This window comes from Electrophorus electricus, chromosome 12 (assembly GCF_041902795.1).
Source record: "Electrophorus electricus isolate QZ-2024a chromosome 12, ASM4190279v1, whole genome shotgun sequence".
NCBI classification, from domain to species: Eukaryota; Metazoa; Chordata; class Actinopteri; order Gymnotiformes; family Gymnotidae; genus Electrophorus; species Electrophorus electricus.
This window is the reverse complement of record NC_137508.1, coordinates 26,437,501-26,453,221: the sequence shown is the minus strand read 5'-3', so window position 1 is coordinate 26,453,221 and position 15,721 is coordinate 26,437,501. Positions and strand designations below refer to the sequence as shown.

The window sequence follows — 15,721 nt, the reverse complement described above, 5'->3', positions numbered from 1 at the left end:
CTGACTTCTCTCTGGGGACACAAAGCGAAGGCGTTCTGAAAGTCTAAGCTTCACGGGCTCTCGGACAGCTGACAGGTTTAGGTCACGCTGTCAGGTTCGCGCTACGTGATTAGCGTGGAGGGGAGATTAGCGCGGTGAGAATGGCAGCTTTAACGGCTGGCGATTAGGGCTGTGCGCAGATGGATCGAACACGACTGCGTGGATGCTGCATTTGAATAATTTCCGCACAAACAGCAAGAGGACACACAGGAGAATACCGTCCAGTACTGTCCATTGACCAAGTGTGGCAGAGCAGGACAGTTGGTTACTCTTCCTGGGTGAATGATACAGTGAAAATCAAGTTACCCTCAATCAGGCAAACTTTTTCACAGTAAACACAGGCAGGTCCTCTATACTGTGGTCCAGACTACGCAGTAATGCATGTTGCACTGTGTGTGTGTGTGTGTGTGTGTGTGTGTGTGTGTGTGTGTGTGTGTGTGTGTGTGTGTAGCAGTATATTGCAGAGATGAAGGAAAGAAGTCCTTCACCATATGTGCAAGCAAAGTGCTCCTGGGGTTCCAGGAGGAGGAAGCAGTTAGAAGAAGCAGATGTTTAAATCATGGCATTCAGTTACTAGGCATTCATCAGTTTCTATAGCTCTGAGAGTGCATGTATGTAGATCAGTTATTTTTCTTTTGGGTTTCCTAACTTCATTGCTACTAACAATGAACAACAAGAAGTGCAAACAGATATATCATTAATACAGTGTTTATTAACCTTAAATTAGGCTGCAGTGCCATGTTTATTATTGAACTCTCGCTAAGTATGTCTTTGATGTTTTTGTCTTGTGTGTAGATTAGTGGAGGATCCTTAAAAAAGGGACGTGGTCTCTGCAACGTCCTGGTCAGTTCACCTGTTTGCACATTACAAGACCTCCAACTGTTCCGTTATTCATTCTTTTGACTGTGCCTGTGTGTGTGTGTGTGTGTGTGTGTGTGTGTGTGTGTGTGTGTGTGCGCATTCTACCCAGCTCTTGAATATACGTGGAGTGTAGTACATCATGGAATGAGGATCGCCTTTTCAGATGTTTCAGTGAAGTTTTCTAATTCTTGTTTAAAAACCACCATCTGTTCTAAGCCTACACACTCATTCCTTTTTGCAGTGCAGTTCTGCACATCCCAAGGCCTGTAAAACTCCATTCCTTATTCACAGCTACTTGGACTTAAACGCATTTGCAGTGAGAATGAACAGTTCCACCTTAAAAGCTTGAATATATTGGAATATCTTCAAACCTGTGGGCTTCATAACTAAGTCGTAATGATTCACCTGTTCAGTGTGGACGTGCTGACCTATAAACAATCTACTATTAAGACTACAAGAATTCCCTTGGTGCTTCAGTCATCACCCTACAAATAAAACAGTAGCTAACATTATACTATATTATACTTCAACACTTTAGAATCCTCCAGGATGATGCAAAGACCACGTCTTGATTTAAGGATCCTCCACTAATCTCCTACAGACGAGACAAAAACATCAAAGCCATGCTTGTCAAAAGTGAGATAATCATTCAGATAATGTCTGTGGTACTGTATCCTGCAGCCGCTCTAGATGTGCTACATGTAAATATATTAATACTAAAATAACTGGCACAAAAGGGTCAGTTGTCATCCCCCATTCCTCCTCATCGTCACTGTGGGAGTTTGTCTACTGTGTTACTTCTAAGCAGCTTTACACTGGAGAAACCAAGAGAAGTCTCACTGATTGATTTGTTGAACATTCAGACCATCAGAATTAAGGATTTGTTGTTTCCAGTGGCAAGCCATTTTAATACTAATGGACAGTGCATTAATGAAACATCTGTTTGCATTGCCAGTTGTTACTTTGGCAGCAATGAAATTAGGAAACTCAAAAAAAAAGAACTCCTCTATTCTAATATAATATAATATGTCAGTTGAATAAATGTTCGACAAAAGCACATATCATGTTTGGTGACTAGCTCAGCTGTTATTGTCCTGAGTAGGTTAAGTGGGTCATAGATGACAATATTGGCAAAACAAACTGGTATTTCAGCCACAGAGTCAGTCCGCACCAGTGACCCCCCCCTAGTGTGGGGCGTGTGAGGCTGGGGTAGGGGGTGAGGGCCACCACTTCAACCACACCACCTGGGCATCCCATGGGCATCACTGACGTCTGCGTCGGCTGTCGGCCGGCATGGGGCCCAAGCGCTGCATGGAAGTAAGAGCGGAGGGATGGAAAGAACCGCGGCAGATCATAAATGGCTTCAGCTCTCTGCTGACAGTCGCGTCCCTCTGTCCTGTCAGTCGTCCCTCACTTCTTGTGCAGGGTCATTATCTGCATATCCAGATAGCTTGACGGATCGACCGCCTGCGGGTCTAATTTATTGCCTCTCTGAATGAGCTCAGGGCAGAGGGCTACTGTGTCTACTGTATGATTATGCGCCGTTGAAGTCAAGCATTCTCATTCGTAAATAATGCCAGACATGTCAGTAAGTGTGTGTAGCACAGTGACTAGGTGATGGATTCTGCGCCCCGTGAATCGGAGCAGGCGCTCCACACTGACCGCTGCGTTGTGCTACCCAGGCCATGAGCTTTGTTTGGTGCGCACCAATTACCCGCCTGCGTGTCAGGCTGGGAAACGCACAAAAGCATCAGCACAAAGGCCACTGCTTATTCGCGGCTCTTAACGAGAACCTGCCGTTTCTGCCAGCTTCGTGTGTCAATCACGGTGGGGGTAGGGGGTGAATTATGGGACATGTTGGGCGGGGGGCTCCGGGGTCTGACTCCGCCCACCCACTTCAGGCCAACAGGATCTCTTGTGCCTTGCTGCTCTCCCTAAACCTCAAATCCCAGAAGTCTACATGCACGCTGCCTTTGTGTCACTCACTGAAGGGGAGATACAGTTGTAAGCTGGTGGTGGTTTTTTAGATTTTTAGGGATTATTTTAGGCTCATTGATATGGAAATGTTTTTTTTTTCCTGGCACTTATGCATTGGTAATAATAAAAAAAACACCACATTTTTAACAATGCTAACTGAGTGCCAGTGAAAGAGCAGGAATATAGAAGTTGCAGTGTTACGAAATGACACAAACATCATAAACAACAAAAGAACTTAGTCAAAATATAAAATGGCTTCTAATTAAATTAGTTAATTATTATTAATATTACTTTAATTTCTAATCATTTTCTAACTGACCAAACCTTTAAAAGGCTGTCTTCAGTTGTAGCGTCTCTCTTATAAACACTGGCAGGTTGGTCCGATCGCTACAGAACTGAATAATACAGACTGAAGTTCTGCCTGATCTGGGGACATGGAAGATGGAACACTCTGTGAGGCTCAAGCAGTGGCCCTGACCTTTTGTTATTTTAACTGTGTTTATTTTTGTAGTGTATTTTCTCAGTGGATATAAATATGTCCTCTTGGATTCTAACCTATAAAGGCAACTCGTGCCACAATACACTGCTCCTCAGAAGTGGGGTGGGTGGAGAGTGACGCTTGTTGTGTGACACTTTGAGAAAGCTAGCCCTGCTCACTCATTCGCAAAAGCCCTGAAGCCACTGGCTTATGGAGGCGGCATAGGTCTCTCCCCCCCCCCCCTCTCTCTCTCTCTCTCTATCCCTCTCTCCCTCCCTCCCTCTCTTTCTCTCTCTCTCCCTCTCTCTCTCCCCCCCCCTCTCTCTCTCTCTCTCTCCCTCTCTCTCTCTCTCTCTCCCCCTCTCTCTCTATTTCCCTCCCTCTCTCCCTCCCTCTCTTTCTCTCTCCCCCTCTCTCTCTCTCTCTCTCTCTCTCTCTCTCTCTCTCTCTCTCTCCCCCTCTCTCTCTCTTTCCCTCTCTCCCTCCCTCCCTCTCTCTCTCTCTCTCCCTCCCTCTCTTTCTCTCTCCCCCTCTCTCTCTCTCTCTCTCTCTCTCTCTCTCTCTCCCCCTCTCTCTCTCTTTCCCTCTCTCCCTCCCTCCCTCTCTCTCTCTCTCTCTCTCTCTCTCTCTCTCTCTCTCCCTCTCTCTCTCCCCCTCCTCTCTCTCTAACAGTAATGGGAGGATGGCAGGCACTTTGTCTGTGTAGTTGAGCTGGACCCATGTGCTCAGCATGCTGCAGGCTGAAGTGTCCCATTTCAAGCAGCTCTGGAAGAAGGGCCCATCACAGGGACTGTGCTGCTGGAGGTCTGGAGTCACTGGGGCCTCGGGACCACAGGGAGTCGCTGGGGGCCTGGATATCACAGGGTTTGTGTGTGCCAGTGTGTGTGTCTGTGTGATATGTCTGTGTATCCATCTGCTTGTCTGTCTGTCTGCGTGTGTGTGCGCGTGGGTGTGTGCGCGTGGGTGTGTGCGCGTGGGTGTGTGCGCGTGCGTGGGTGTGTGCGTGTGTGTGTGTGTGTGTGTGTGTGTGAGATCTGCACCTGGTCCCGCAGTCACTTTCATTATCATTGATTAGTACTTTTCAGAATCACTCACGCCGATCCAAACAGATCAGACGGACACTTTTGTCAACATTAATGATAGAGATTGGCAAATAAGAGGTGGCAGTCAGTGGCATCAGTCATAGCACACACTCCCACACACACACACCCACCCACACAGAAACACACACACTCCTGCACACACACATGTTCCTGCCCACCCCTCTGTTTACACAGGACAGAATCATGATAAAAGTCTGGCAGATTAATAATGAATGCTCTGCTGTGAGCGTCTCCTCCACAAACCCCCAGCACGTCAGCGATGACCACTCTAGGACGAAAACACACATTAAGCCGAGGAGCCATATGACAGACTGTCAGCAAAAATGCGATGTCTGATTGCAGGAAAACCTTTGGCAGTGACATGTAATGGCTGAGACGATCTTGTGAGATACCATTCCTCTGGTCTCCCACCACAAAACACAATAGATTGAGTTATGCTACTGTATGCGTCCAAGAATCATAGAAAGAAATTCTTTTGTCAAAATATCATGAAACAAGTGCCAATTTCATCTGTAAAGGCACCGTTTTGCGTCAGATAGGTGCCATGGAAACGCTGTTAGTGCTCTGAGTCACCCGTTTCAAAATAAGTAGATATGGCTCACAGATGTCGTGCTTTGTCTCTCGAAGTTTGAGTGTGGCTCTGGTATTCCGCTCAGGACTGTAGCTAACCAAACCTGTTAAAGCAATGCATCTGAGCACTGAGACGTGCGTGTGTGTGTGTGTGTGTGTGTGTGTGTGTGTGTGTGTGTGTGTGTGTGTGTGTGTGTGTGTGTGTGTGTGTGTGTGTGTGTTGCAGGTGTGGTGGTGTGTGCAGAAAACCCAACAGCCTCCCACTCGAACTGCACAGGAGAATTTCACACAGTACTACAGAGGGCCATGAGAGACCAACTGAAAAATATAGCTGTCATTAAATCCATTAGTATATATTTTGGTATTTTCTGTATAAATAAATAAAAACCATATCAATGCCATATTCAAAAAAATGATATATTGATGGACTTATTGGTGCTAATAGTTCAACATTTAAATGATTCCAGTAACCATTATGATAAATAAATTCATTCATTTATTTGTTGTTTGGTTGGTTGGTTGGACTGATGGTAGGCTTGCCAGCGTGGTGTTAAGTTTGTCAGTGTTTTTGAGTACCCAGATGATGTAAGAGACAAACTCAGCTCAATGCAGTATGTTTTAGCTTTACCAGCAGCTAATTCAAACCCCCGGCCACTCTGACGCCCCCATTTCACACACGGCTGCAACGCAGTAGCTCCCGTCTGGGCAGGAGAGGAGAGTTACACCTCCACCCGCCAGACCTAACGACACACCATGGCACATCTAGGAACGCACGCCCGACATCTGGGCAGGGGGGCGTTTAATCTTAAAATAGGAAGATTTGAAGTCATGGCTTCCCATGAATAGGAGCAAATGAAAATATAGCGGTTTTCCAACGCATTCGTATTCCGAGTTCAGGAATGCTGGCTGTAGGTGCGGGGAGAGCTGCGCTCCTCATCAACTTGAGCCTTGAGCTGCCTGTGGTCCCACTCAGAGCTGGGAAGCTCAGACTGTTTCACAGACGCTTGTGCAACCTTCTGTCTGGCTGGGAGGGAGAGGGCCAAGGTAGCCCGCAGGGAAGCTCCCCACTAGTAGAGCGACAGTTTCCAGTCTCAGGGCGGCTAGTTCTGTTTCACCGTAGTCTGTTATTTAAATCTTTTTACGTTTTTTTTTAATTTATTTTAAAGGCACTGAGGCCACAGCTAGTGATACAGAACGTGTCCTAAATAAGATCCCATTTGTAATTATTATTAGCAAGCTGCGCTAAGTAATTGTACTTCAAATAATGAGAATTTGTCGTCAGGTTTTTTTTCCTCACTCAGGCCGTACGCAGTTTGCCCTACATAAACGTGCTCCTTTAGCTAAAATTTGAGAAATGTGAGTATTAAACATCTGCAATAAAGCAGTAGGGGAAGTGAGTCTCTGCGGTACCTATAAAGTGGACGTAATTACTGTCTGAGCTCAAGCTTTTGCGAGCAGGCAGGAATGAAGTTGTGCTAATAAAGAACGGTTAAGACCATTTCCTCGGGAGAAAAATGACCGCTTCACCCGGGGTTGTCATCTCTGCTTATTTTTTTTTGTCTCCTCCTGCCAATATCTGAGGTGCTGAGCATCTGTCAGCTAGTTTATCGGCGCAGTATCGCTCTCAGGCGTCTAACTGAGCACGGCGTTAACTGGAGCGTTTTGAGACACTCCTGGTTCGGGTAAATCGTCCGTCTCTCCATCCACGCCGCACTTTTCACTGTGTGTGTGTTTGATTGGCTGAAACGGTGCACGTATTATTCCGCGCACTGGACCTATTTAAAATATAAGGTGCAATTGTATTAAAATACCTGTACTGGAAACTGAAAACCGAAGTGATTAGAGAAACGTTTTCTTTTTAAAAATATGGTTTAAAATAGGTGTTTTAAGTAGTAGGCCTACTTTAAGGTCTGTTTGAACTTAAAGGGTTCCGTTTGAAGCCATGTTACTCAGGAAAGGTTTTGAACCGTTCTCCAGAGGGGGTTTTCTATTGTGGCACTATTTCTAACTGCCCCAGAGGGACTGGTGGGGCACTGAAGCTATTAGCAGGGTGGGCCAGTCTGAATAGCAGGGGAAGGGTGGTGTCTAGCCACCTTTTGTCTGGAGGTCACCAGAGAGTGACACCTTTGCCTGGGACTCACACTAACACTGGGATAAGGGTCAGGCTGAAAGCCGAGTCATCCATCGCCCCCAGGGAGGTGCATGGGGCAGTGGCGCCCCCTACTGTTGAGCAGGTAGATACGGCCCTTATGTGAAATGTAACGTGTGAAAGTAACAATTTTACCGATGACTGTCCTTATCACATGTATACCAATGTTCAAACAATGTTAGCCAAGGATGTCGTTGTATTTCATGACTTGGATCATGAATGTCAAACGTTTGTAAATGCCAACTTCACTAAAGTCAGCAGAGAAAGAGCCATACGACAGGGCTTTCTGAGACGTGTGTCTACTGACACACACCACATGGCCTGCTTAACAAAACATATCTACAGACACATGCTAAGTGGCCTGCTTCACTTAACATGTCTACTGACACTCACACACTGTGTAGTCTGTTTTAACATGCTTGCTGATGCATACACTGTATAGCATGTTTTAACATGTCTACTGACATACACACACACACACACACACACACACACCCCGTATAGCCTGTTTTAACATGTCTACTGACACACGCGCGCACCATATAGTTTATTTTAACATGTCTACTGACACATACACACACACACACACACACACCGTATAGCCTGTTTTAACATGTCTACTGACACACGCGCGCACCGTATAGTCTATTTTAACATGTCTACTGACACACACACACATATATCGTATAGCCTGTTTAATTTAACTGGAAGCTATAATCACTGCTCAACCTTTGATATCTTGATTCCACTCATCTGTGCATAATGCTAAACAAACAGTCAGTACTGCATTCGAACACGCCCTGCGTTTCTATCATACAGTTCACACTTTGGTGAAAAACCCATGGTTTCTGTCCTGTTGTAAATTAGCTGCTGCGAAGAGCTGGCAGGGCATCCTGAGGGCGTGCGTAGCGATGTGGCCACCCTGGGCGAGGTACTCTGGGCAGAGGAGATGTTCTGCCAAAAACATTGTGAACATTGAACTATTCTGAGGAGCTCAAACAGGAAGCCCATGCTGCTTACCTGGCACTTTTGTTGCCATAACAATGGTCATTGTTTTAGAGTTCACTTACAGTGAAGTATATCACCATCCCATGGTGTTGAGCGGAAATAGGTTTCCTGCTGGCGGTTAGCGCTTTGTTGGGGCCCTGCCCCAAGACCAGATCAGAGCATACATCACAGACGTCCACGGCAGGTCTGGCTCTCCTCACAGCTGTTTACTCAAACCCTCCAGCAGAGCTGCTGTGATGTTCGTCAGCGTCAAAACAAACATGTTCTCTGATTAGACATGCGGCGCTGAAAATGCATTTTAGATTCTGCTGTTGTTTTGGTGCAGGCTGCTGGAACTATGATGCGGTTAGAGGCTGAATGCAGTGTAATAACATTAGATTTTTAAAAATTATTTTAGAAAATTAAAATAATCTTGAATATCCAAAAATGAAAAATGACTTTTTGAGGTAGGACACCTGTTTACATTAACCATCTAGGGACTAACATGCTACTAACTGACAACAAAAAACTGAACAAATTCTACTAAATATCTACTCAACATCTAAACATCTACTAAACATAACCACAGTAGGACATTTGTATTAAACAGTGTTGAATATCTAAGAAAGCTGTAGTAAATTATTTCAAAATGTTTCTTACCGGAGAAGACGTTTTTGCAGCATGTTTCATTAAAATTTTTCCAGGGCCCAGGTATGCCCACCTGTCCTGAGATGCTTGGGGCCAAATCATTACATCTGATGGACAGAGTGAGGGAGCAGGTTTACCCTGTCCCTGTGGGATATCGACCACAGAATCCAGTTAATGGAGACCTCATTCTGTGAGGAGACCACAAACACACACACACACACACACACACACAAACTGTTCAGTTCAAACTTCTGGATTGGATCCCTATTCTAAGATCTTCCCCAAACACAGTTAAAATGCCATTCTGAGCCCTTAGTTTTCAGCACATTCCTCAGACAGGGCACTACCCACCCTGGTTCAGAGTGAACCAGTGAGAGAGGCTCGGGGTGAAGTAAATCACACCCACCAGTGGGGTGAGAGAGGCTCGGAGTGAAGTAATGCACCCTGGTAGTGGGTGTGCACATCTGCTTCTGAGTGATCACCATTTCTGTGAGAACACTCAGATAAGGAAAAGAAAGCAACCTCTTCCTCTTTGTTTACTTTCCTCACAAAAAGCTTTATTTTAACAGCGCTGTGTGTGTGTGTGTGCGCACCCGCTCTTGTATTAAGACTGAGTGTTGGGCAGAGATAGCAGGAGAGGGCACTGTGTTGCTATATATGATGTTGACTTTGTTGCCATGTGTTGTCTTCGCTGTTGTCTGTGTTATCACTCTGCTTTTCTCCAGTGTGTCTCGTCTTGCACTGTTAGCTGCATTTATCCTTGGGGCTCGCAAGGATGGCTCCGTGTAATTTGTGAGCGATGGTGTTTGCGCACAGGCCTATCAAAGCAGTAAATCTTTCAGTAGGTCAGCTTTTATCAGCCAGGCCGACTGTGACCTCCCTCCTTTCAGAAGGCTATCTGGAAAAGCTGGAGTGACAGTCTGCTAAGAAGAGACGTGCTAAACGGAGGAGAATCCTCCAGGAACATGCTAGAACGTACCTGTACACTGTGGTCTGTTGAGTACACACAACAGCAACCCAACATTCTAATGCTGGAATATTCTGTGAAAGAACTGAACAAGGCAACTGCACCAATATGTACTGGGGACATTGATGACATTTAGCTGACACTTTTTATCCAAAGTGACTTATGACAATTTGAACAAATACGGACCTTGCTCAGGGGCCCAGCAGTGGCAGCTTGGTGGCAGTGGGGCTTTAACTCGCAACCTTCTGACTACTAGTCAAGTACCTTAACCACTGAGCTACCTCTGCCCTCTGCCCTCTGCCCTGTCAAATATATTTCCAGCAGTCACACCCAGGCATAATAGGCCAAGCCTTCCCTCTTACTGCTAGGTGGTCGGTTTAGAATATTGGATGGATGTGTGCTGGATTTTAGCTCAGTCCTTACCTCTCTAATCCTAATCTGGGTATACAGGTAACACCATTCCTGCTCAGATGCCTTTGTGCGGAGTTTAGTTCAGAATGTTAGAGGAAGTAGTTTTAGATTAGTGCTAGAGCTAAACACTGCGGAAGATATATGACAGGTGGTGAAACCGATGCTGACAGTCGCTTCATTCTAATAAGTATGTATACTAATAAGTAAAATATATAAATGGCTCTGGATTAGAGCCACTGCCGACCAAATGCTGAAAATAGAACTGTAAGTAGACTTTTGAAGAAATGTTCAGCTCTGAGATTGTGCCTTGCCTCTTTGCTCTGATGTTGAAGGCACCTGCTTTAATCATCACAGGAGAAATGCTGACTTCAGAAGAGCAGTGCTACATGCAGGCCGAGCCGTGTTCTGGCCGGCGTTTTGGTTCTGAGCTGTGTTCTTGTGTGCTGCTCTGCTCTGTAGGCTGCTCTGAGTGCTGCATTAAATGCCTGAGTGGGATTCCTTATGCCTCCCTGATTGCCACTGTCCTGCTGTACGCCGGGGTGGCATTGTTCTGCGGCTGCGGTCATGAGGCCCTTTCCGGCACCGTCACCATCCTGCAGAACTACTTCGAGGTGGTCCGTTCACCACTTGATGCACTGGATGTCTTTACCATGTGAGTATGGACTGTCCAGGACAATCTTACAAAATGTGATGACTTACACGCATAGTATGTTAGTACTGATTTGACCAAAGTACTGTTTGTTTTGTCATTAGCATGAAGTATTATTTGTATTATAATTGTTCATGCATTGACCTTTGCGAGGATGATGTCACAAAAGTTTGCAAAGAGTGACTGAGCCCTGTGGATGCAGTGAGCTTCCTGACCCATCCCAGACACTTTAGATGAGTATTCTATAGATGTGCTGATCCATAATGTTTCTAAAAGCTATGCAGGTCTTTGACCATATCATGTTAGGAGTTCATCATTGTGTTTCAAAAATGATTGATTTTAATAACTTAATAATTTAATTTCAGTCACAGTACAGGACAGTCTAATCTCAATATTTTATCCATATGGTTCAGTCCCACATTCACCTTTGTTTGCTCATAATTAATGTTCACGTTTTGGGGTGAACTGGTTGTGGCTGTTGTGGAGCGACTGAGAGCAGAAGTGTAGACAAGCTAAATGGCCCACAGATAAAAACGTTCGGCGCAGCCTCCTTTTGTCGGCCTCCACGTTTATAAAGGGAAAAGTGTGTCTTTCCTTAGTAAAAATAAACATATGGACATGGCTCGTCCTGAGCAATCCCTCAGTAGGGCTGAGAGCTCAGCCGGCTAGTCGACCCGTTTGGCCCGAGCGACGTGGTTTCTCTGGCCAGTGCTGTGACTCCTCAGAGCGAGGCTAGCGCTGGCTAACGTCGTCACTCCTTTGTCAGGTTTTTTAGGAGGCCACGTCACCTGTAGTCATCACCTCAGCCTGCCAATGTGTGACATTCTTTTTTTTTAGTTAGTCTTAAGACAACTTTTAACCATTCACCAGCACCTTTGACCAGTTAGGCAAAAATAGAGCGGAAGACACCTGCGCCCGAGCATTACCCGGCCAGCGATGGAGAGAGGGAGAAAGAGAGCAAAATGCAGGTACTGAAAGGGAGAGCGATGTGGGAAAGTGAGTGATGAACTGGGGATAGAAGGAGAAAGGGAGAATGAGAATGAAAGACTGAAAGAGACTGAGAGGAAGGGGAATGGAAGCGATAGAGGTGTGGATTAGGTTGGAGAGATGGGGATGGTGCGGTAGAGAGAGACAGAAAGAGATGTGTGTCATACGCTGGCACGGTAACTGCAAAACTCGAGGCAGTGAGATTCCGTTAGTAGCCGGTTCTGTACCTGCTCCGTGTACGTCACGCCCACAAGCCCCTGCAGAAGGAAACGCAGCAAAGGGAGACTCGAGAGGTGAGGAAACGGAGCACCTGAGTTTAGTGTGACTCAGCATTGCATCGCTTTTTTCTCAGGGTTCTGCGGTGCAGGTGCTCATCATCGCCGCAGTGATTGGTCATTGTGCTAAACCTCACCCATGTGCGAGGGTTAGCTGAGTGTAAATGGTGTGTCCTGCTTCCTCCGGCAGAATCGACATCCTGAAGTACGTGATCTATGGGGTAGCGGCAGCATTTTTCGTGTATGGAATCCTTCTGATGGTGGAGGGCTTCTTCACCACTGGTGCCATCCGCGACCTCTATGGGGACTTCAAGATCACCACCTGCGGCCGCTGTGTGAGCGCCTGGGTAAGAGACAATGTGTCTGTGTGAGTGGGCTTCTACGGCCTCTACCACCGACCTCAGCCACGGGGGGGGTCTGTATTCTGTATGGGTTCAGTAACAGCCTCACTATAAACAGTAACAGTCTCACTGTAAACACTAACAGCCTAACTAAAAAGACTAATGGCCTCGCTATACCCATTAGCTGCCTCACTATAAACACCAATAAACTCCCTGTAAATACTAACAGCCTCACTATCACCATTAGAAGCTTCATTATAAACACTGCCATCCTCACTATAAACACAAATAGTCCTCATTTAAACACTTACAGCTTCACATCCTCCCTGTAAACACATGTAGCTCTAATGTAATCACATACAGCTTCACTGTAAACACTTGTAGCCCTACTGTAAACGCTTACATGCTCCCTGTAAATGCATTGTTGGCCTCAGCATTAAAACCCTTTCATTCAGACCACAGTATCTCAGGACTGAAATGACCTCTACTTAAGCAGGTACTTTGCCTTGATTCACTGTCTCTAAATACTGTAGGCTGCATAGTTCATATACTGAGAAATCGATGTATGTATTCTTGCTAACCGCTAAAAAGGCTTTTGGGTTACACGTAAGGAGCTCAGTGTATCGACCACTGTGCTTATGAACTTCTGGTCTCTTGGCTTAATGGAGTGGTACTGCTAATGGGCTGTCATATGACGGTGTGCCACTGATTGAAAACGTCTTTGATAAATTACTGTTCTGATTCTCTCACTCACTTCCTCAATCATCTTATTCTTTCTGTCATCTTCTTCTTCCTCTCTCTCTCTCTCTCTCTCTCTCTCTCTCTCTCTCTCAATAAGCAATGCAACTAGCTATCTAATGGTGCCACATGGCTAGCTGGCCACTCTCACTAAGTGATCACCCAGTTGAATGTAAATATCACAAAAATAAAATGGGCAAGAGCTTCAGAATGGTCCCACAAATTATGCTGATCACAAAGTAATCGGCAAATCAACAAATTCTTTTTCTGTTACTATTTTATGTGGAATATCTAGATCAATAGATGATCTAGATGATCTCAAAAACCTCATGTATTTTTAACATGTGGCACAGGAAGTTAGCTAATTAGTCCCACGTGTTTCTACTGGCAGAAAGTTGAACCCAGCAAAGCTGCTTTCTGGTTGTCAGATAAGAACTGGAATTCTTAAAATGACCCTCTCAGCCTCCACATCATTCCACAGGGTTGGATCAGTTGTCTTAATCTGTCAGGCATGTTTTATACAGTCCTAGTAGACCTTCTGGTAGAACAGAAAGTCTGAACTGATGAATCGCTCGAGGTTATTACTGACTTTCACAAGATTGTGAGTGATGGAGAGTGTGTGTGTGTGATAAGGGGTGTATGTGTATGATAGGCATATATTTGTATGATGGAGAGAGTGTGTATGAAGGAGAGTGTGTGTGTGTGGGTGTATGAAGGAGAGTGTGTGTGTGTGTGTGTGTGGGTCTATGAAGGAGTGTGTGTGTGAAGGAGAGAGTGTGTGAGTGTGTGTGTGTGTGTGTGTGTATGAAGGAGAGTGTGTGTGTGTGTGTGTGTGTGTGTGTGTGTGTGTGTGTGTGTGTGGGTCTATGAAGGAGTGTGTGTGTGTGTGTGTGTGTGTGTGTGTGTGTGTGTATGAAGGAGTGTGTGTGTGTGAAGGAGAGAAAGAGAGTGTGTGTGTGTGTGTGTGTGTGTGTGTGTGTGTGTGTGTGTGTGTGTGTGTATGAAGGAGAGAGAGAGTGTGTTTGTGGAGGGTGCTATACAACTTTTCTGAATGATGTCTGTAAACAAATTACAGTACAAACAGTAAAAGCATAGATGTGAATCCTGTTTGATATCTTGTCAGTCTCCCACATACAGTAATGTTTAACTGTGCTGTTGTAATTGATATATGCCACACAGAAAGGTGCAGCCATGTGCATCGTCATCAAAGCTTTGGTCCTTATAGAGTACACCATTGTCCTGGCAACGTGTCTGAGCACTTTCACTATCTCGTTTGTAAACAGTGACACAAGGAATTGTCGTGTCATTTTCACTGACATAAGTGTCTGCTTTTCAGACATAAACTAAGAATTTTGAGCAAGTGTTTAAGAATTGTGCAGGTATTCCTTTGCATGGTGCCCTTTGTACAGATGGTTTCAGGATGTACACTCGTCATTTTGCAGTTGTTGAAGATGGTTCAAGAAATGCACCAAAGTGAGAAAAGACAAACAGTGTAAAAATATGGTAAATATTTAAGAACCCGTGATGCACTGAATTTACTAAAGAGCCAGAACTGAACCCTGGTGAGGTGAGCGATGTATATGGATGATGTATAATCACTCACTTCTCTCTCTGTATGTGTCTGTCTCTCTCTCAGTTCATCATGTTGACCTATATCTTCATGCTGGCCTGGCTGGGAGTGACCGCTTTCTCTTCTCTACCCGTCTTCATGTACTTCAACATCTGGAACACCTGCCAGAATGTCACTGCACTGGAGAGCACTAAGCTGTGCATTGACCTGCGCCAGTTTGGTGTGTCCCTCCCTTTACCCTGATCAAACACCACGATCAAACACCACGATCAAACACCACGATCAAATGCCTTGAAATGCAGCCCAAGTTGAACAGTCAGAATTGTGCACCACTCTGATGCACTGCCGATACCTCACAAGCATAAACGTCATCGCCACCTTAACACATCACCTCCATTACCTATGAAAACACATGATGTGTTGTAGAACAGGCAGCTTTATGGTTCAAAACATACCCAACCTTTGGTAAAACCTCTAAGAGTTTTTACCATATCATGTCCTTTTGGTATGATAAAACAAAGTTTATATAGCTGCATCAATTTTACAACCACAGTCCACAAACCCATCCGATTCCAAAGCTCCTTACGTATCCTCACTGAATCCCATTCTTACTTTTACTGGAGCTGCATGGTCCCACTGCACTGATGTCCCACAGACACAAAACTCTCTGTGCTGTGGTACAGCCAATCCCTGCAAATTAACCCCAACCCCCACACAGGAAGAGTTCATCTCAAACTCCACACTGTGAACTTTAATCACAAACCCCACAAAGTAAAGATCTAATCTGAAACCCTACACAGTACAGATTTAATCTCACACCCCCCCAGTAACAGATAATCACAGTTTAAATTGTTTCTGTGCTGGATCTGCTCTCAGGCATCGTGACCCTCAGCGAGGACAGAATAGTCTGCAGCAACATGGATAAGTTCCAGGAACTGTGCAAGTCCAGCGAGGTCAGTGGGTCCATCAGC

The 15,721-nt window shown here is 45.3% G+C and overlaps 1 protein-coding gene across 5 annotated transcripts in view; it reads left to right on the top strand.

Moving 5' to 3' along the window:
- Window positions 1–15,721, top strand: part of gpm6ab (glycoprotein M6Ab) — a 47,828-nt gene that overhangs the window by 25,655 nt on the left and 6,452 nt on the right. For 4 of the 5 annotated variants that reach the window (XM_027021005.3, XM_081724372.1, XM_027021004.3 and 1 more), the window contains 4 exons: window positions 10,650–10,842; window positions 12,292–12,448; window positions 14,817–14,970; window positions 15,627–15,703. In XM_027021005.3, coding sequence (XP_026876806.1) covers window positions 10,650–10,842; window positions 12,292–12,448; window positions 14,817–14,970; window positions 15,627–15,703 — 581 coding nt within the window. The remainder of the gene's footprint in view (window positions 1–10,649; window positions 10,843–12,291; window positions 12,449–14,816; window positions 14,971–15,626; window positions 15,704–15,721) is intronic. The other variant, XM_081724374.1, reaches the window with a different exon arrangement.